Source organism: Gnatocerus cornutus, unplaced genomic scaffold (assembly GCF_029298725.1).
Source record: "Gnatocerus cornutus isolate USDA-ARS CGAHR unplaced genomic scaffold, icGnaCorn1.1 ctg00000023.1, whole genome shotgun sequence".
Taxonomy (NCBI): domain Eukaryota; kingdom Metazoa; phylum Arthropoda; class Insecta; order Coleoptera; family Tenebrionidae; genus Gnatocerus; species Gnatocerus cornutus.
The window spans coordinates 5,140,928-5,160,263 of NW_028275375.1; the positions used below are offsets into that span (position 1 = coordinate 5,140,928).

At 39.1% G+C, this 19,336-nt stretch overlaps 6 protein-coding genes across 6 annotated transcripts; 2 read left to right on the forward strand and 4 right to left on the reverse strand.

The window, feature by feature from the left end:
* Nucleotides 1–4,415: 4,415 nt before the first annotated feature.
* LOC148166518 (uncharacterized) lies at nucleotides 4,416–5,107 on the reverse strand. Its single transcript, XM_088049241.1, has one exon. It carries the CDS (start codon nucleotides 5,054–5,056, stop codon nucleotides 4,439–4,441), a length of 618 nt encoding a protein of 205 aa, XP_087905367.1. The 5' UTR covers nucleotides 5,057–5,107; the 3' UTR covers nucleotides 4,416–4,438.
* Nucleotides 5,108–5,110: 3 nt separating this feature from the next.
* Nucleotides 5,111–5,966, reverse strand: LOC148166519 (eukaryotic translation initiation factor 3 subunit K-like). The gene is made up of 2 exons (XM_088049240.1): nucleotides 5,805–5,966; nucleotides 5,111–5,735 (listed from the first exon to the last, which is right to left on the reverse strand). The coding sequence occupies exons 1-2, from the start codon at nucleotides 5,855–5,857 to the stop codon at nucleotides 5,141–5,143; spliced, it is 648 nt and encodes a 215-aa protein (XP_087905366.1). The 5' UTR covers nucleotides 5,858–5,966; the 3' UTR covers nucleotides 5,111–5,140.
* A 352-nt stretch (nucleotides 5,967–6,318) lies between these two features.
* LOC148166520 (syntaxin-12-like) lies at nucleotides 6,319–7,610 on the reverse strand. Its single transcript, XM_088048893.1, has 4 exons — nucleotides 7,406–7,610; nucleotides 7,128–7,352; nucleotides 6,675–7,081; nucleotides 6,319–6,628 (listed from the first exon to the last, which is right to left on the reverse strand). The coding sequence occupies exons 2-4, from the start codon at nucleotides 7,325–7,327 to the stop codon at nucleotides 6,450–6,452; spliced, it is 786 nt and encodes a 261-aa protein (XP_087905019.1). The 5' UTR covers nucleotides 7,328–7,352; nucleotides 7,406–7,610; the 3' UTR covers nucleotides 6,319–6,449.
* Nucleotides 7,611–7,829: 219 nt separating this feature from the next.
* LOC148166521 (T-complex protein 1 subunit epsilon-like) lies at nucleotides 7,830–9,905 on the reverse strand. The gene is made up of 3 exons (XM_088048710.1): nucleotides 9,798–9,905; nucleotides 9,016–9,552; nucleotides 7,830–8,968 (listed from the first exon to the last, which is right to left on the reverse strand). Exons 1-3 carry the CDS (start codon nucleotides 9,903–9,905, stop codon nucleotides 7,982–7,984), a joined length of 1,632 nt encoding a protein of 543 aa, XP_087904836.1. The 3' UTR covers nucleotides 7,830–7,981.
* Nucleotides 9,906–10,019: 114 nt separating this feature from the next.
* Nucleotides 10,020–12,562, forward strand: LOC148166522 (apoptosis-inducing factor 1, mitochondrial-like). The gene is made up of 6 exons (XM_088048708.1): nucleotides 10,020–10,335; nucleotides 10,382–10,452; nucleotides 10,606–10,782; nucleotides 10,825–11,147; nucleotides 11,192–11,559; nucleotides 11,604–12,562. The coding sequence occupies exons 1-6, from the start codon at nucleotides 10,248–10,250 to the stop codon at nucleotides 12,455–12,457; spliced, it is 1,881 nt and encodes a 626-aa protein (XP_087904834.1). The 5' UTR covers nucleotides 10,020–10,247; the 3' UTR covers nucleotides 12,458–12,562.
* Nucleotides 12,563–13,443: 881 nt separating this feature from the next.
* LOC148166523 (kinase D-interacting substrate of 220 kDa-like) lies at nucleotides 13,444–19,328 on the forward strand. The gene is made up of 10 exons (XM_088049018.1): nucleotides 13,444–13,655; nucleotides 13,709–13,939; nucleotides 13,988–14,343; nucleotides 15,649–15,897; nucleotides 16,851–17,035; nucleotides 17,089–17,288; nucleotides 17,333–17,594; nucleotides 17,646–17,759; nucleotides 17,810–18,080; nucleotides 18,724–19,328. Exons 6-7 carry the CDS (start codon nucleotides 17,157–17,159, stop codon nucleotides 17,531–17,533), a joined length of 333 nt encoding a protein of 110 aa, XP_087905144.1. The 5' UTR covers nucleotides 13,444–13,655; nucleotides 13,709–13,939; nucleotides 13,988–14,343; nucleotides 15,649–15,897; nucleotides 16,851–17,035; nucleotides 17,089–17,156; the 3' UTR covers nucleotides 17,534–17,594; nucleotides 17,646–17,759; nucleotides 17,810–18,080; nucleotides 18,724–19,328.
* The last annotated feature ends 8 nt before the right edge of the window (nucleotides 19,329–19,336 follow it).

Sequence of the window (19,336 nt, forward strand, 5' to 3'; positions counted from 1 at the left end):
ATGTCTCACGAACGATCTCAGCGATTTCGTTTTTCCAACACAATTTAAAAGAGACGAACGAAAGAACAACGCGCGGAAAAAAAGAGGAAAAGAAAACCGCTGAAACTCAGCGGTGGCGGTGCGATCCGGCGGCGCATTAATAATCGCCGGATCAAATTTAATATCGAATGTTAATTGTAGCGAGCCCATTAATAAGATACTTTAGCAAACTTGTATTTCATGCGCTAAGTCGTCCACCATGAATCTGAAGTCAATACTAGTGGTTGGTTTGGTTTATTTGTCATATCCGTATTTATAGATACTGGTGGTAATGAAGCACGGAGAGAGCCGGACCGCGCGATAAAGCCGAGATATTCTCAAACGTATATCTTTATCTAATTTATAACAATCTCCGGTTGGAAATATGTACAACACGACGCTGTTTAGCTGTTGTTTCTGCTTCGGTCGGTGATTAATCCTCTAACTAACTAACTAATTTGCCTACCAGCTAGACGGATTCTCATGATCATATCTGTACCGAGCTGCAGACGCTCGTAAATCGCGGGGAAAAACTGCATCGACTACGAAGACTAGAAAAATTCACACAAACGACACTAGTGCCACCGCTTGTTTGCTCAAACTTCGGGAAATTTAATCCCCGAAATGGGGCCGCTCAAGGACCTCCGCGTCGCGACTGCTGAAATTGAGACGTCTAGACTAGTAAATTAACTATTTTTGGCTAAATTGTCATTGACACGTTTTACGACTTTCCTCGGGAGCTTTTTTTAAAGACGCACTGTCAGAAAACTTTATTGATTTCAGGTAAAATATGGAGACAGATAGACCATTATCTAACTTCGACACTTTTGAAGTTAGAGCCACTTTGGAGATGCTTATTCTATGTATTAACTTATAGAATTTTAGAAAAAGAACTGAGAATTTTAGAATTTTTTTACTGTAGGACTAACTCAAAATCCAAAATTTTCTATTAAATTTCGTAACTTCGACAGTTGTAAAGTTAGAACAATCAAATTTGGAATATTGGCTACTTTGGAGATGTTTATTAAGTGTATTAAATTACAGAATTTTAGAGTAAGAAATGAAATGTTTACAATTTTTTACTTGTAGGACCAACTCAAAATCTAACATTTTCCTTTAAATTCCATAACTTTGTCAGTGGTAAAGTTAGAACAATGAAACTTGGTATATTTGCTACTTTGGAGATGCCCATTAAGTGTATTAAATTATAGAATTTTAGAACAAGAAATAAAAAATTTAGAATTTTTTATATGTAGGAATAACTCAAAATATTTTTTTTAATAAAATTCCGTAACTTCGGCAATTTTCAAGTTGGAACAATCAAATTTGGTGTATTTCCTACTTTGGAGATATTTATTAAGTGTATGAAATTATAGAATTTTAGAACACGAGGTGAAAATTTTAGAACTTTTTACTTGGACTAACTCCAAATCTAAGATTTTACATTAAATTTCGTAACTTTGACAGTTTTAGAATTAGAACAACAAAATTTGGTATATTTACTGCTTTAAAGATGCTTATTAAGTATATTAAATTACAGAATTTTAGAACAAAAAGAGAAAATTGTAGAATTTTTTATATGCAGGACTAACTCAAAATCAAAAATTTTCTATTAAGTCTCGTAACTTTGCCACTTTTAAAGTTAGAACAATTATATTTTGGTATATTTACTACTTTGTAGATGCTTATTAAGTGTATTAAATTTTAAAATTTTAAAACAAGAAGTGATAATTTTAGAATTTTTTACTTGTGGGACTAACTCAAAGTCACAAATTTTCTATTAAATTTTGTAACTCGAACACTTTTAGATTTAGAACCATGAAATTTGGTTCATTTACTACCTTAAAGATGCTTATTAAGTGCCTTAAATTATAGAATTTTAGAACAGGAAGTGAAAATTTTAGAATTTTTAACTTGTAGGACTAACTCAAAATCTAACATTTTACATTTAATTCCGTAACTTCGACACTTGAAACAGGCAAATTTGGTATCTTTACTACTTTAGAAATGAGTGTTAATAAGTGTATTAAATTACAGAATTTTAAAACAAAAAGGAAAAATTTTAGAATTTTTTTTATATGTAGGACTAACTCAAAGTCAAAAATTTTGTATTAAATTTCGTAACTTCGGAAGTTGTAAAGTTAGAACAATCAAATTTAAAATATTGGTTACTTTGGAGATGTTCATTAAGTGTATTAAATTACAGAAGTTTAGAGTAAAAAGTGAAATTTTTTAAATTTTTTACTTCTAGGACTAACCCAAAATCTAACATTTTCCATTATATTTCATAACTTTATCAGTGTTAAAGTTAGAACAATGAAATTTGGGATATTTGCTACTTTGGAGATGCCCATTAAGTGTATTAAATTATAGAATTTTAGAACAAGAAATGAAAAATTTAGAATTTTTTATATGTAGGACTAACTCAAAATCAATTTTTTTTAAATAAAATTCTGTAACTCCGGCAATTTTCAAGTTGGAACAATCAAATTTGGTATATTTCTTACTTTGGAGATGTTTATTAAGTGTATAAAATTATAGAATTTTAGAGTAAGAAGTGAAAATTTTAGAATTTTTTTCTTGAAGGACTAACTCAAAATCTAACATTTTTCATTAAATTCCGTAACTTCGACAGTTTTAAAGTTGGAACAAACAAATTTGGTATATTTACTACTTTAGAAATGATTATTAAGTGTATTAAATTACAGAATTTTAGAGCAAAAAAGATACATTTTAGAATTTTTTGTATGCAGGACTAACTCAAAATCAAAAATTTTCGATTAAATTTTGTAACTCCGGCAGTTTTAAAGCTACAACAACCAAATTTAGCGTACTTACTACTTTAGAAATGCCTATTAAGTGTATTAAATTATAGAATTTTATAACCAGCAGAGAACATTTTAGAATTTTTTTTATTGTAGATCTAACTCAATATCAAAAATTTTCTATTAAATTTCGGAACTCTGACAGTTTTAAAGTTAAAACAATCAAATTTAATATATTGACTACTTTGAAAATGCTTATTAAGTGTTATTAAATTATAGAATTTTAGAACAAGAAATGAGAATTTAAGAATTTTTTACTCGTTGGACTAACTCAAAATGAAAAAGTTTCTATTAAATTTTATAACTCCGACAATTTTTAGTGACTTTTCATTCCAGCACGATTTTTGATCTCAAAATAAAAGTCACCAAAAATCGTTTAAGAATGAACCTTATTCTAGCATGATCTTTGACCGTAGAATAAAATCCTTGTAATCCTTGCGACTGTAAAAAAATATATGTGCCCCTTTACGCTTCCGTAACTTTCACAGATTTGTATTTAAATAAGAAATTTGCGAAACTCATTGAAATATAAATTATGCTAATTCCAACAGGTCAAAGAAAGTGACGAACAATTCCGAAGCTAGAAATTGTGATAAATAATACAAATAAATAAACAAATAAAGTTGTTTTGAAATTGAAATGAGCCGCCGCTTCATAAAAAAGAATTATCTACATTTCATTAAATTATTATGAATATTTTAATAATTTGTTCGATTCCGGTCTATAACTCTCGCCGTTTCCTCGCGCCAAATTTCATCGAATTTTCCAAGAATGCTGCCTCCAGTTCCCACCGTCCCAACGACAGCCCAATTTAGTTATGATCGCCAGGTACATGGATGGGGCAGTTTCATATACGGAGGCTCGCATCATAAGCTGTTTCTAATGGCCGAGATGGCATTGGGATTAATTAGATTCTATCGGTTCGATTAATTTAAGAGCCTCCTATCACCTTCTTATCTTATTCCTCTATATTATGAGACGTTCACACGTTGGACGGACCAAAAACTGATACACTTTTCCATTGTAGCTTGAGGTTTTTTTCGTTTTATCGCGACAAGCGACAACTCTATTTCGTTATTGATGGCTGCACTAACGTTGATCGGAAAAGTAACATTCTGGGGAGAGTGGAGCCGAAGATATTTGTCATTTCCTCGAAGAAATCTGAAGATATTTACTTAAATATTACAAAAAATTGTTCAAACGACTCAGCCTGGGAAATTTGAAAATCGAAAAATCCTAAGAACAGCTCTTGTAGGCCCTCCGCCCCCCTTTTCGCGTGCTAGAAACCGGAAATTTCCTTAGAATTGTGTTTATGTAACAATGCAAATCCTAAATCCGCTCAATTATTCAACAGGAATGTAAAAAAGTTTATTTCTTTTTAATTACCGCCGTCTCAACATCGTCTGAGAAAAAGCGAGTAATCTGAAAACCTCGCCACTAATGTGAAATAAATTATAATAAAAATGCACACGAATGTGTCATTATCCGAATAATTACATCGAGTCACATCATGAAGGATTAAGCTCAGGATCATCCCTAATTACCAGTCAGCGCTCACTCAATAAAACGAAATGCGAAATACAAAACTTTATTAACTAATCATGAAATCTTAAATTTAACGGAGTGTGAGGCCAATGGGGCAATTTGCCCGCATCTTCCAAATGCAGATCGTAATTTAACTGGACAGCGGTTTCCATTCCCATAATCTTCGAGGCTTTCTTCCCGTACAATCTCTCCATTTCTTCTCTTCGTTGTTTCCCTACTGGTTCCCTAACTTCCGGTTGTTCTTCAATTTCCGGTTGTTCTTCAACCGGAGCTTCAATTTCCTGTTGTTCCTTGCAGTTAGCATAGTCCTCCGTTTGTTTAGCGTAAACATTTCGGATGTGCTGGAGCAACATCTTGTTTTCATATTCAAGACTCAGAGCCCGCGACTTCCAATAAGCAACTTGCTCGTGTTTGTGCCACTCAGCGACCTCTGTGGAGCGCGTGGAGACATACGGGGCCCACTCCATGTCGGTTATATCAACTACTGTAATCGACGAACACAAATCGTCGGTGTTGCGGTTGAAACGCAATTCTTTCAAACGGGAATAATACCGTAATTTGCTCCTCTTCCTTCGGGAGCGCCGGTGGGAATTTCTTCGGGAAGATCGGCCCTTTCGGCTACCACCTTTGAGATTCACACTGGTGACAGAAGCACGACTGATCTTCATCTTCCATCTTGGTTTCACTTCTGGCGGCGAGGACAGAGGGCGCCACAAAATAAATTAATACGAATTTTTTTTATTAGAAAAAGATTATCGACATGAGGCCATGATGGCCCCCACGTTATCAAACTCGATTTTTTCGTTGATGTTTTTGGTCTTGATGTTCTCGTCTTGGTTAGCGATAAAAATCAAATTTCCCTGCTCCTTCCATCCATACTTGTTCACCCAAACTTTCAACGTGAGGTCGTCGACGTCCCCTAATAACTCAGCCAAACGCGCTCTTTCGATAGTTTGATACGTAATTCCCACCACGTGACACACAAACTTTCGGACAGAGTCCAGAAAACCTGTGATATTTTGAATTAGCTCAGGACGTGAATGAATCCGCGTCCAGAACAACTGGAAGTCACACTGCTCCAGAATGTCTGCTATGTAAATAATTTCGTTGATTGGATCCAAAGCCAGCTGGCGCTCGTTCAACAAGCATTTACACAAAATAAAGTTGGTATTGGGCAGATTTGTCAGAGCTTTTAGTAAAATAAGACTTGTGGTGTCCACTTTAAAAGTTGTAGGATCAAACTGGTACAACTTCAGAACGGCCAGATTGGCCTCCAAATCGTACGCGTTCTCTCTGGCTTGAATTTCCACGTAGCGCTCCAAAGTTGGGAGATTCTCTGGGTTGTACCTACAATTGAGGTTATGTCACATATGTTCGGTTTTTACGCCAAAATGGGGCAAAAAAGTGGGGACTTACCTCTCGATGCCTTTCAGCATTTGCGCAACGGTTTGCTTCATTGCCTCCACCATGATTTCCACTCTAATTAAGTCGGGAAAACGAAATTTTCTATTCACACGTTTTGATTACAGGCGAGGTTACGATTTTCGCCGTGGCGCTGCGAGCGGTCGGTAATGCAGGTTTCTTGCCAATTTTTGAATTTTAGGCTTATTTTTCATGATTTTTTTGCGCCACAAGATTTTAGCTTCGAGAATTTAAAGAAAACGAGCAGGGAAAATTGTGGATGAGCCAGATTTCCACTTTAAATCAATCAGAAAAACGAAATTTTCTATAAACGTCTTGATTTGAAGCGAGGTTACGATTTTCCGCACAGCGCTGCGAGCGGTCGGTCATGCAGGTTTCTAGCCATTTTTCGAATTTTGGGCTCATTTATTTTTTGCGCCGCAATTCAAATTTAAAGGAAATGAGCAGGAAAATTGATTGTTGGTTAAATGGTGGAAAGCGGAGCAGTCAGGCGATAAATAAAGTTGCGTTCGCTGTTAATTTATATACTTATAAATAAATATAAATTCTATACTGTGTGTTTGCTATAAAATTTACGGTATACTGTATAATAAAGATATAACAATAAGCAACTTAACGCCACAAAAAGACGAAGTGGATCTATTTCCTCAGTTGAACCACCAAAATAATAATAATTATTGCGACAATAATCAAACCTAGGAGCACTAAAAACAATAACTTACGTCTAAACTTGTTCTGATAACGTGAGGCAGTGATTAACTGCTCGGTTGCTTCTTCCACGTTGCCAGCAGCATGATCTATACTGTTTTCAATGGTGTCTAAAAAGACAATTAAAAAATGATATTAAAAATGGGGTGAATTTACCTATGGTGTCTGCTTGCGCGTGAACAAGAGACCCCAACTCCCTCATAATCTCATTAACATCAAGTACATCAGCCTCTATTTGCTTAATTCTAGCTTCTCTCTCCAGTAACATGTCCTGTTCGAACGCCATTTCCCGCGCCATTTGCGCTTGGCGCTGTTGCTCTGACTCTTCTTCAGGCGTGTAATCATTTTCTATGCTAACAGAGACTAACAAGTTGGATTTTTGCTTGTTGGCTAAATCCTTCTGAAGAGAATAATACCGCGTGATGGCCTCCTTGAAATTCTCCTCCAACTTCTCCACTTGCAACTGTTGCGGCTTGTCGCTTTTCGAAACTAATTGTTTCAACTTGTGGATGTCTTTGCTTGTGACTGAGGCGATCTGATTTGTGCTGAGCTGAGTAACGTGTCTGAAATTAAAGGATGAAGACTAAATAACACGAAGAAGACGCTTACATTGTGTTTCTCAGGCCTTGATTGTCCTTCCGCGTGCCGATGGTTTTCAATGCGTTATCCAAAGTCTTTAAACTAGAGTTGACGGTGTAGATGTTGGTCACGACGTTATCGCATAAATTGTTGAATTCCGGCGAACGTTTCCCGATAAAGCCCACTTCTGTGGAGGCGGTGGCTCCGTAGTTGTACGGCTGCTTACTCATTTCGGTGGTTCAGACGCCCCTTTTACTGACGTTACAAATTAAAGTGAGGTTATGTCGTACGCGAATGGAAATACTCACCATTGCACAACGAAGAGTTTGATGGAGTTGAGACGCGGAACTTCGCTGTCTTGGACACTTTGCGGATCAACGAATAATCACTGAATCGTATCTAGGTTTTTGCCAATGCGTTGAATCACTCGGCCACGATTGTCAACAATTAACAAATGCCAGCTCGCGCTGCGATTGGCTGGAGATTGATCGGACGGAGATCGTTTGACTTTTGACAGATTTTTGACAGATCAGAACATCTTTTTTAGGTTAGTTAGCATTAAAAAAACTACGAAAATAATAAATTTAAACACAAAATCGTGACCTAAAAGTTGCAAATGACATTATAAATAATTTTCTAGATAGTTATATTTACTATGAAAACAAAGCGGCAAAATAGTGTATGACATGAAATCCAGAGCCACCGTTGATGCAATTGAATAAAAAAATACAGTTAATTTTTAAATTTTTATTTCCGTATTATTACAAAATTCACTGACATTACTGATAATTTATTCAAGGAGTCACATATCCTTAATAATTAGATAAAAGTGCTATTAATTAGTTAAATAATTGGAGGCAATACTAAGTAAAATCCGCAGAATTTTAAAGCCCTTGACCGTCATTGGGAGATCTGACATCGTCAATCTTCAAAATCATTTTAACCAACTGAGTCGCCAGCAACAACTGTTGCCTTTTTGACTTAAGAGATTCAATAACATGTTGGTCCCTCATGTTCATATTCCCGGTCGCCATACAATCAATTCCCAGAGCTGAATCTCCAGTTGCCGCTTGTTTGGCCTTAACCTCCCCCAAAACATGAATAGCAGACAATCCACTATTCTCAGCCAACGCCAACGGGATACTTTCCAAAGCCTCAGCGAAGCCCCTAAACGCGTACTGCTCCAAAGTCGCCAATTGATCGGCTTGAGCCGCCACGGCTAAACTGCAGGCGATCTCAGCAGCGCCCCCTCCGTAGACCACGCGGGGCTCTTGAACCAAACTTCTGATGACGCAAAGGGCGTCGTGGAGACTCCGTTTTGCTTCAGCGACCAGCATTTGGTTGCCCCCACGAACCAGAATAGTGACAGCTCGAGAATTGGAACAATCTTCGATTACCATCATGCGGTCTTTGGTGGTGCCGAAAGACAACTCGCGGACCAAACCGGCAGAGCCTAGTTTATCAGGGCTGAGTTCTTCGAAACGGGGGACGATGCGGCCCCCGGTGGCTATGGCGATGAGCTCGATTTCTGGGCCCCCCACCCATCGGACTGCCGGGAGGCTCTGCTGGAGAAGGAGATGGTTGGCTTCGTCGTCAAAGCCCCATTGGCAGATGGCCAGGGTAGCACCGGCGTTCTTCACCAAAGACACCATCTCTTTGAATTTCTCTTGCTCGTATTGTCTCAGCTCCTTGAACTCTTCGACGTTGGTGACATCCAACTTATGCTTGGTCTTGGGCTTGGGCGGTTCAAATGGGCAAGTCAGGATTGCCAACTTGACGTTTTTCAACTCTTTGGGCATCTGAGGGTGAGACATGGTCTTGTCGATCACAACGCCTTTGACCAGAACTGTGTCTTCCAATCGTCCACCAACCTGAAAAAAATTACTAAAATTTGGTTGATAATGATTGAAATTCTTACTTTTCCTTCCACTTTGATCAGTTCGAAATTCACGTCTTTTTGGGCCAAATCCGCCACTGCCAACACCGCCTTGACCGCAATCTCCGCCATTTGCCGATGACACTTGTTGATGATTTTCGACCCCAAAGTAGTCTTGGCGACTTTGATCAAAGGCTCGGTATTTTCAGCCGAAACTGGAAACAACTCTGCGATTTTATCCAAATGTTTGACCGCGGTGTGGCACGCCAACTCGAAACCATCCGCGATTCTAATCGGATGAATGCCTCTGTCTAGAAGAGCCCCAGCTTGCTCCAAAAGAGCCCCAGCGAGGACGACCACACCCGTCGTCCCGTCGCCGATTTCGTCGTCTTGTGACTGTGACAGCTGCACCAGCAGTTTGCCGATTTCGTGGTCAACTTCCATGTTCTTCAGAATCGTGGCCCCATCGTTCGTTACAGTGACTTCGCCGTCTGGGGAGACCAACATCTTGTCGAGGCCTTTGGGGCCCAACGACGTGCGGATGGTCGAGGCGATTTGCTGCGCGGCCAAAATGTGCGACTACAACAAGGAAGTGTTATTTTCAACGAGAAGAATGAGGAAATGGGGGTTTGTGTGGGTGTGCGCGCGTTTTTGGGGTGAAATCCCCTGAAAATGTGCACACTTGTCAGAAGTGAAAGTGAATAAAGGGAGTTTCTGAGGATTGTAAGTGACTGTGGGGTTTACGGGGGTGTGGGGTGAAGCCTTGTAGGTGATTTTCCCCATAAACGAAACACCTGACATTTCAAAATACGAACATAACCTACCTTTAAGGCATCGATCCCTGTTAACCTCTTCTGGTTTTCCTGGTCGCGCAGAATGATGAAAGGTCTTCCGAATTCATCGAAAGCGATGCTTCCCGGGAAGGCTGCCATCCTCGATGGTTAATTTTCTTCGAAATTGAAGCGGATGATGAAGGATTTTCTTTTGTGATTTCTGAAAAACCGGCACAAATGACAGAACGTTTGACTTTTGACAGGTTTTGACAGATATTTGACAGAACAACCCCGATTTTTAGGTTATGTTAGCGTAAGTTTGAAACGTGAGGTCTTAAAAAAAACACGCAACTCTCAGCAACAGTTCAATTTTTTTCGTTGTTGCCATCGTCTAGTTACAAGATTTCATGTCAAGAGCGAGCAAAATCCCGAATTAACTTGTCACTGTCAACCCTGCAATGTTTGTACTTTTATAAAATTCTCCACAATTCGTCTACTGAAATGTTCCGAATCAACCACTTGCTGAAACTCAAGAACGTAACTGTTAAAATTCTGCAGAGATCTCCAGTGGACACGGCCAAGTTTCTAGGTAAAGAGCCTTTGGAAGTTTTGCGGTCTTAATGTGGTCTCTGCAGGTTTCCAGCGCCTCCAGGTCTCTTACCCCGTTAGATTTTATTCCAAAGACAAGGACGATTTGGACAAAAAGGTACTAGATCTCACTAATAAAGACAAGAAGCCCTCTAAAATCGTCCTCCGAGAATGCAAACCTGTCGATATCCACCCTTGCGAGCAACCCGCTCCTATCCCTCCACCGGTAGTTCGTTACCCCCTCGTAACACTCTTTAATTAAATTTCGCAGCGCTTACCCCATATCAACCTAGAAGACTGCCCCCCTAAACCAAAACTTGAAGATGAGTGCCCCCAGGCCAAACCACAACTCCCCCCAGAATGCGTCTACGAAGAAGCCAGTTGGTGGGAACTCTACAAAAACGCGGTGTACATGGGGCTCCTGCTAGCCGCCGCCACGCTGGGAACGGTAAGTCCCAAACGTGTCTTCCCAGTTAACTTTTTTTGGTAGTTGTACTTCTTCAGGTCTGCGGATCGCAAGAAGGAAGCCGTTGCATTAAAAAAGAAAGTTAAAAGAGTTGCGGTGAAAGACCCCCCCAGCTCTAGGTACTTCCCAGAGAAAGTCCCGTATCTGTTGATTGGGGGCGGCACGGCTTCCTTCGCCGCCTTCCGGGCGATCAAATCCGCCGATCCCACAGCTAAGGTTTTGGTGGTGACTAATGAGTCGTTCCACCCGTACATGCGGCCCCCTTTGTCCAAAGAAATGTGGTACAATGAAGACGAGGAGTCGGTTAAGAAGTTGATTTTCAAGCAGTGGAACGGCTCGGAGCGGAAGTATGTTAAATTATTGTCGTGTCTTTTGTGTAATTTTGTTCAAGTCTTTATTATGAGCCCGAAGACTTTTACCTCAAGACCAAGGCGCTGGAGGAGAGTGAGAATGGGGGCGTCGCAGTGGCGCGCGGATGGACCGTGGCGCGTCTTGATCCTCTAAACAAAATCGCTTATCTGGAAGACGATTTTGCTATCGAATACGACAAGTGCCTCATCGCCACCGGTGCCAGTCCTAAGCTCTCCAACGTGTTTGAAGCCGCCTGCAAGGACCCCCAAATCTCCGAGAAAGTTAAAGTCTTCAGAAACATCTTCGACTTCGAGGACGTTTACGACGCGTTCGAGGAAGCCACGTCCGTGGCGGTCATCGGCGGCGGGTTCTTAGGCAGCGAGCTCTCCTGTTCTCTAGCCCGCAAAGGTAAATCAAAGAGAGGCGCTTCAATTGTCACGTCGTTTTCACAGGCAAACGGCAGCGGAAGGACGTCACTCAGATCTTCCGCGAGAACGGCAACATGGGCAAAGTCCTCCCCGAGTACCTCAGCAACTGGACCACGAAGAAGGTCCAGAATGAAGGCGTGCACGTGCTGAGCCAGTCGGAGATCGTCGGCGTCAAATGCCAAGATGAGAAAATCATCCTCGTGCTCAACAACGGGAGGAACGTCAGGGCGGACTTTGTCGTCCTCGCCGTGGGGGTGGAGCCCAACACCCAACTCGCCGAGAGTTCCGGTCTTGAAGTGGACCCGGAGTTGGGGGGCTTCCTTGTTAACACGGAGCTGATGGCGCGCTCGCATTTGTACATCGCCGGAGACTGCGCGTGCTTCTACGACGTGAAGTTGGGGCGTCGGCGCGTGGAGCACCACGACCACGCTGTGGTCACGGGGAGATTAGCAGGAGAGAATATGACTGGGGCGGCGAATCCGTACTTGCATCAGAGCATGTTTTGGTCGGATTTGGGGCCGGACGTGGGATATGAAGCTATAGGGATTGTGGATGCCTCGTTGCCCACTGTTGGAGTCTTTGCGAAGGCCTCCAGCAAGGATTCGCCGCAAGCGGTGGTTACCGAGACCGGGGATGGGATAAGATCCAACACCGAAAGTACCAAACCAGTTGAAGGAGAAGAAAAAACGAAGGGCCAGACAAAAAGCGAGGATTATGGGAAAGGAGTCATTTTTTATTTGAGGGATGATGTGGTCGTTGGAATTGTATTATGGAACGTGTTCAATCGGATGTCAATTGCTAGACAGGTGCTGAAGGATGAGAGGAAATACGACGACTTGAACGAAGTCGCGAAGCTTTTTAACATTCATGAAGACTAACATTCCAGCACAAAGTCATTTATTTCGTAAGAACTTAGACTTTCGATTTGATTGTTCATTGTAAATAGAATGGAAGTTTTAAAATAAAGGAAACTTTCTCAAAAACGTCTTTATTGTTCGAAAACATTTCGTTTTGTTTTTTTATCATTCTTCCTTATTCCTGCAAATGGTTTTCATTCAAAAATTGTAAGTTTTAAAAACAAAAGTTTAGCCCTCTGGTGAGAGGAGGCGTGAACTATCAACTTCGGCGTTATTCCGCTAGGTGGCTTTTATGGAAAAACTTCTCTCATTTTTCGGTGTAAATAAATACAATAAACTACTTAACTTGTTAATTTTAACCTCAGAAAAACGAATCTGAACTTTGATTTAAGATTTACGACTTTGTTAATATTTTATTTAATATTATTTATGGACTAAAGATAGGACAGATCTGTTGATGCATGTCCTAGCTTCTATGCTTCGTTGACATATTGCTTGACGCGGGAAATTGAATTTTGAAATTTTTAATTTGCATTTTCTCAAAAAATCTCACAGATAGCGAGGAACGGAGACCAAAAATGGATGTGGAAATGTCAAATTATGCCATGTGCAAAGTTTCGTGTCGATCTGCGAACTTTCGCGTTTTTCGCCAAAAAAAGTTCAAAGACTAAACATCATGGATTTTTGGCAATTTTGACAAAAAATAAAATCTCTTTGAAACCGACTTTTTCTATCAATTTGGACCTCAGGAACAAGAATCCGTCAAAGATTTTTCAATCCGACGCTCCGTTAATTTTTTATTAATTTTTGAAACTTTTATTTGACTTGCATATTTTCGATGAAAATTAAAGCAAAAAAATACTTTTTTTATTAATTTGGTCCTCAGGAGTAAGAATCTGAAATCTTATTTAACATTTACGACTTGGTTACGATTCTATTAATTATTTAAAATTATTGTGTCTAAACATAGGACAGGTATCTTAACGTATGTCTTAACTTGTCTATTTTGACAGCACACATAGAGGTTATGTTCTAGATTTAAGAAATTTAATCGAAACCCATAAAAGCTCTTAAAACTTATTTTCAGAGTACAACAAATGATTAACAACGATCCTGCTTGCACAAGAAACTACCAAAATTCTTTACTGTTTACTTTCTCGTTCTTCTGGGCATGGTAGCAAAGAAATTACACATTCTTTACTGAAATTTTTAAACGCAGGTAAGCTGAAAACTGTTTGAATTCCAGCCTTGAAATGTTTCGTGGTATTTCAGGTTCCAACTTCATTACCAGAGTTTATTATTAAAGAGACTAAATCGATGGATGATACCCATAGCCTAAGATGTCGAAAAGGCGGTTGTCGTCGCTCAACGCTGAAGGACTCTGCAAGTTATTGCACAGAATTGAAGAAACCACCCATTCAGTGCTCCCAGAGAACAGTGAATTGATCAAGGAGCATAACATCATGAAAAAGGTGCTGCTTTACTGCAATGTGGATGAAAAAGGTTAAATTTAAACATGTTTTAAGTCAAAGTCAAATGTTCTTTTTCCAGTGGTTGAAGATGTCGTTCAGTGACTGGGAAATGTTCAGAGTGTTGCTGATTTCATTGCGGGAGCACGAAGTTTGCAACGTTTTCAATCCTGATGAGTCTATGAGCAAAAAACGAGTGTTTCTCCAGAGAAGGCCCAAAGGAACTCAACCAACGGAAACAAAGTATCATCGAGATGCAGTTGTCAAGAAAGAAAATACTACAAAGGCTCTGAAGGTCATCTGGTGTCTTGTGAGCTATTTTGTGAAGTCAAAGAAACATCAAGGAATGGAAGTTTATAGAGAATTTTTATTGGTTTTTTGAAAACGCGAGATCTGGAATTCTGGATGCATCGCTGCTTGTTTGAGGAAGGATGGAAGGTTTGTTTTCTTTTCTCTCCATTTATGGTTTTTGGCAAACTTGCGCTAGACGTTAACTGTTACCAATAAACATCCCTAGGGGCTGCTACCAACTTTAGACGAGTGCATTTGATGGTCACGTGCAGTAAAATTCGTAATTTTGGAATGCGGTTTGCGGCATCGTTTTTCTCGCGATTTTTTACATAAGAAATCGTTTTTAGATTTTCCAAAAGTCGAAATTTGCAAATTTTCGCAAAAATTCATGACTAAAACTATGTCCAAACTTCTCATATCGATATCTCGCTTATTTTTTAGAGTAAACTCGAGTTATTATACATCAGTGAACGCAGAATTTTACGCAGATTCCAAATCTGGGATTTAAATTCAGATCCGACAACAAATAACTGAGTTATGGCCGATCAAAGTTTCGGATAGTTGATTTTCATTTTTTCTCATTTTTCCCAATTTTCAAAGTTAAATATCTCGGAAACTATTAGAGATATTGAGATGCGGTTTGCGCCATCGTTTTTCTCGGCTCATTTTACGTTAGAAAAAGTGCTTAAAAGCCCAAAATTCGATAGTCGATTTTTCGCGAAAAAAAATTGCGACTCAAACGATGAAAATTTTTCATTTTTTTTAATTTTTGGCCATAACTCGCAAATTATTCGTAATATAGATCTCAAATTTGGCCAATAGATAGATTTTAAGCTCCTCTTTCGACTGATATATAATTCAATGCTATTAAACGTCATTTTCATTTTGAAAACATTGATTGAAAATCACCCCAAAATGACCACTTCCAAACAGTTTTTGGTCAATGCTTTCTTTATTTCTTAGGTAAACTCAATAAATTTCGACTCATTTTACGCAGAATCTCACGCTGAATCCAAATCTGGAATTTAAATTCAGATCCGACAACAAATAACTGAGTTATGGCCGTTTGAATTTTTGGGTTGTCGCCAGATGGCCAAATTTTTGAAGGTTCCAAACAATTCATGCTCGATATCTCGAAAACTATTTCAGATATTGGAATGCGGTTTGCGGCATCGTTTTTCTCGCGATTTTTTACATAAGAAATCGTTTTTAGATTTTCCAAAAGTCGAAATTTGCAAATTTTCGCAAAAATTCATGACTAAAACTATGGCCAAACTTCTCATATCGATATCTCGCTTATTTTTTAGAGTAAACTTGAGTTATTATACATCAGTGAACGCAGAATTTTACGCAGATTGCAAATTTGGGATTTAAATTTAGTGTCTTTATGATGTCATGGCTTTTGTAGTATCAGAGGAAGATTAACACCTAAAACTATTTGGTTTGTTTTAGTCGGAAAAAGAAATGAGCACTGAAATGTCCGACAAGCTGGCTGCGGTTACATCAGCATATAAAAACAACAATGATCTACAAGAATTGAAGAAGTCGTTAAATGAGATATTTTTGAGGAAGCGCCACTTGCGAAGGACTAACCTTGGCTCTTGGCTTTTGGATCAGTTGGAATTAGAGCAATAATCAATTACCATTAATTAAGAATGGATAGTTTCGTCCATTTCAGATTGTTTCCCTCGTCTTTTTTAGGTAAGCCAACAAACATGTTCCTAATGAAACTTTTTCACACTTTTTGCAAGAAGGAGGGAGAGTGTCGAGTTTGTGTTTTTTTATTTTATTAATACTCCTTTAGTTTAATTTGAGGGTATTGTTTTTTATCATTCTTCCTTATTCCTGCAAATGGTTTTGATTCAAAAATTGTAAGTTTTAAAAACAAAAGTTTAGCCCTCTGGTGAGAGGAGGCGTGAACTATCAACTTCGGCGTTATTCCGCTAGGTGGCTTTTATGGAAAAACTTCTCACACTTTTCGGTGTAAATAAATACAATAAACTACTTAACTTGTTAATTTTAACCTCAGAAAAACGAATCTGAACTTTGATTTAAGATTTACGACTTTATTAATATTTTATTTAATATTATTTATGGACTAAAGACTGTTGACGCATGTCCTAGCTTCTATGCTTCGTTGACAGATTGCTTGACGCGGGAAATTGAATTTTAAAATTTTTAATTTGCATTTTCTCAAAAAATCTTGCAGATAGCGAGGAACGGAGACCAAAAATGGATGTGGAAATGTCAAATTATGCCATGTGCATAGTTTCGTGTCGATCTGCGAACTTTCGCGTTTTTCGCCAAAAAAAGTTCAAAGACTAAACATCATGGATTTTTGGCGATTTCGACAAAAAATAAAATCTCTTTGAAACCGACTTTTTCCATCAATTTGGACCTCAGGAACAAGAATCCGTCAAAGATTTTTCGATCAGACGCTCCGTTAATGTTTTATTAATTTTTCAAACTTTTATTTGGTTTGCAGTTTTTCGATGAAAATTAAAGCAAGAAAATACTCTTTTTATTAATTTTGTCCTCAGGAGTAAGAATCTAAAGTCTGATTTAACATTCACGACTTGGTTACGATTCTATTAATTATTAAAAATTATTGTGTCTCTATCTTAACGTATGTCTTAACTTGACTATTTTGACAGCACACATTGAGGTTATGTTCATGATTTAACAAGAAACTACCAGAATTCTTTACTGTTTACTTTCTCGTTCTTCTGGGCATGGTAGCAAAGAAATTACACAAGTTAAGAAGTTCATTTGAAGCTATTTAGAGTTGGAGTTGATTTGCAACAAATTGATGGGTCTTTATTGAAATTTTTAAACGCAGGTAAGCTGAAAACTGTTTGAATTCCAGCCTTGAAATGTTTCGTGGTATTTCAGGTTCCAACTTCATTACCAGAGTTTATTATTAAAGAGACTGAATCGATGGATGATACCCATAGCCTAAGATGTCGAAAAGGCGGTTGTCGTCGCTCAACGCTGAAGGACTCTGCAAGTTATTGCACAGAATCGAAGAAACCACCCATTTAGTGCTCCCAGAGTACAGTGAATTGATCCAGGAGCATAACATCACGAAAAAGGTGATGAAAAAGGTTAAATTCAAAGTCAAATGTTCTTTTTCCAGTGGTTGAAGATGTCGTTCAGTGACTGGGAGATGTTTAAAGTGTTGCTGATTGCATTGCGGGAGCACGAAGTTTGCAATGTTGAGTCTACGAGCAGAAAACGAGTATTCTCCTCTGGAGAAGAGCCAAAGGAACTCAACCAACGGAAACAGAGCATCATCGAGATGCAGTTGTCAAGAAAGAAAATACTACAAAGGCTCTGAAGGTCATCTGTTGTCTTGTGAGCTATTTTGTGAAGATCTGCTTGTTCAGGAAGGATGGAAGGTTTGTTTGTTTTCTTTTCTCTCCATTCATGGTCTCACCTTAATCTCTTAGTTGCAGCTTAACACAACTTTGTTGTCTTTCCTGTTGGTCAAGAAGCAGGCGCAATTAAAAGCTTTGCCGTGAAGAAACAGCAATTGACTGCACAGAGTAAGAAGAGTTTTTCAGGTGAGATAAACAAACATGTTCTTGATGAAACTTTTTTACACTTCTTGCAGGAAGGAAGATGGTGGAAGGCGTGATATTACATCAACACTCAACTCAGGCATAGGAATGATGCCGAAGAGAGGATGCGAAATCTCGAGGTTTTAGAGGCTAAACAACTCCGGACTGACCGGACTATCCAGATACTTTGGGTGACAGTGCGGCGCGCGCGCGCTGTCGACTGAAGAGTCTGTTGATTTCGCTCAAGGATGGAATCGAAAGCGATCATTTCTGTGTCGAAGCTCTTCGAAATCGGGGAAGACTCAAAACCAAACACAAGTTTAGGTTTGTGGTTTTTCTTAAACTAATTTTGTTGATTTAGGAGAAAACGTTGCCAGAATTCGCCGACGAAATAAGAAAGTTGAAGGCGATGATCGTCAAACACGAAAACAGAATTCGAGCGTTGTTGTCTTATCATTTCTAAACAAGTGCTCAAATCGTTTGCAATTTTCGCTTCTACTTAATTATTATGTCATTTTTTATCACCCCAAAGTGGCTCTTTAATATATATTATCTACGATTGTTAAATGTCTAGTTATAGAAGATTATAATATTTTTATGAAACAAATTTTCGCGAAAATTCATGATTAAAAAAACAATGCCAAACTTCTCATATCGATATCTCGCTTGTTTTTTGGTGTAAACTTGCGTTATTATACATCATTTTACCCATCGGCCACGGTGGATTATTCCCACGGACATTTACCCATTGTTAATCCCATCCTGATCTGAAGGCTTTGGATCACATCCCTTTGGTCCGTCCAGAGGTCGATTCTCCACCCACATCTAGCCCTTAAGATCTTGTACTTGAAGTTGGTATGGTTCCTAGCCTGCGAATTTACGTTCTTTTTCTTTTTGGCGAAGTCAGAAACGCAGCTGCTGGTGGTGCTGATGCTAGTGACAAGTTGTCACGTTCCAAATGTTGCAGGTGAAGCGAGAGTTCCACGACTTCCGATGCACGTGACGTTGACTCCGCGGAAGCTTAGCCCTTCTTCGTTTTCACCGGCCTCATCTTCAGTCTCTCTGCCTCTTCGTGGTCCTCACCGCCCAAACACGGTACAAGAAATTCACGGCTTTCATCCAAGTCGTCTTCTCGGTTCTAATCCTCCTGAAATCAACCCAGAAAACTGAAAAACGATATTAAAATCCGCTCGGTTTCGAACAGTTTTCGCACCATCTTCGATCACGCAAGCAGTCCGCGAAGAGTGCAGCTCGTTTTACAGCGCGATCAAATCGACAAGAGGTACAACTTGTACACGTTCGAAATCACCACGAAAGTGCAAGCGGGGATTTTAAGGGGGGACACTTTTCAACAACGAGGTGGGGGGTTCAAGGTACAAGTCGGGTTAGACGAAATCGGCTGTCTCGCTTGTAGTAACAACAATTTAACGACGGTCAAAAGACCGAAAGAAGCGAGATTTAATGTAAGGAGTGTAGTCGAGGCGGTTTTCAACGTCTTTCTAAGTCCTGTTGTAGTTTTTAAGTAGAAACTTTGTACTCATTAATTTATTCATGTTAATGTTCGTGTTATTAATAAATTC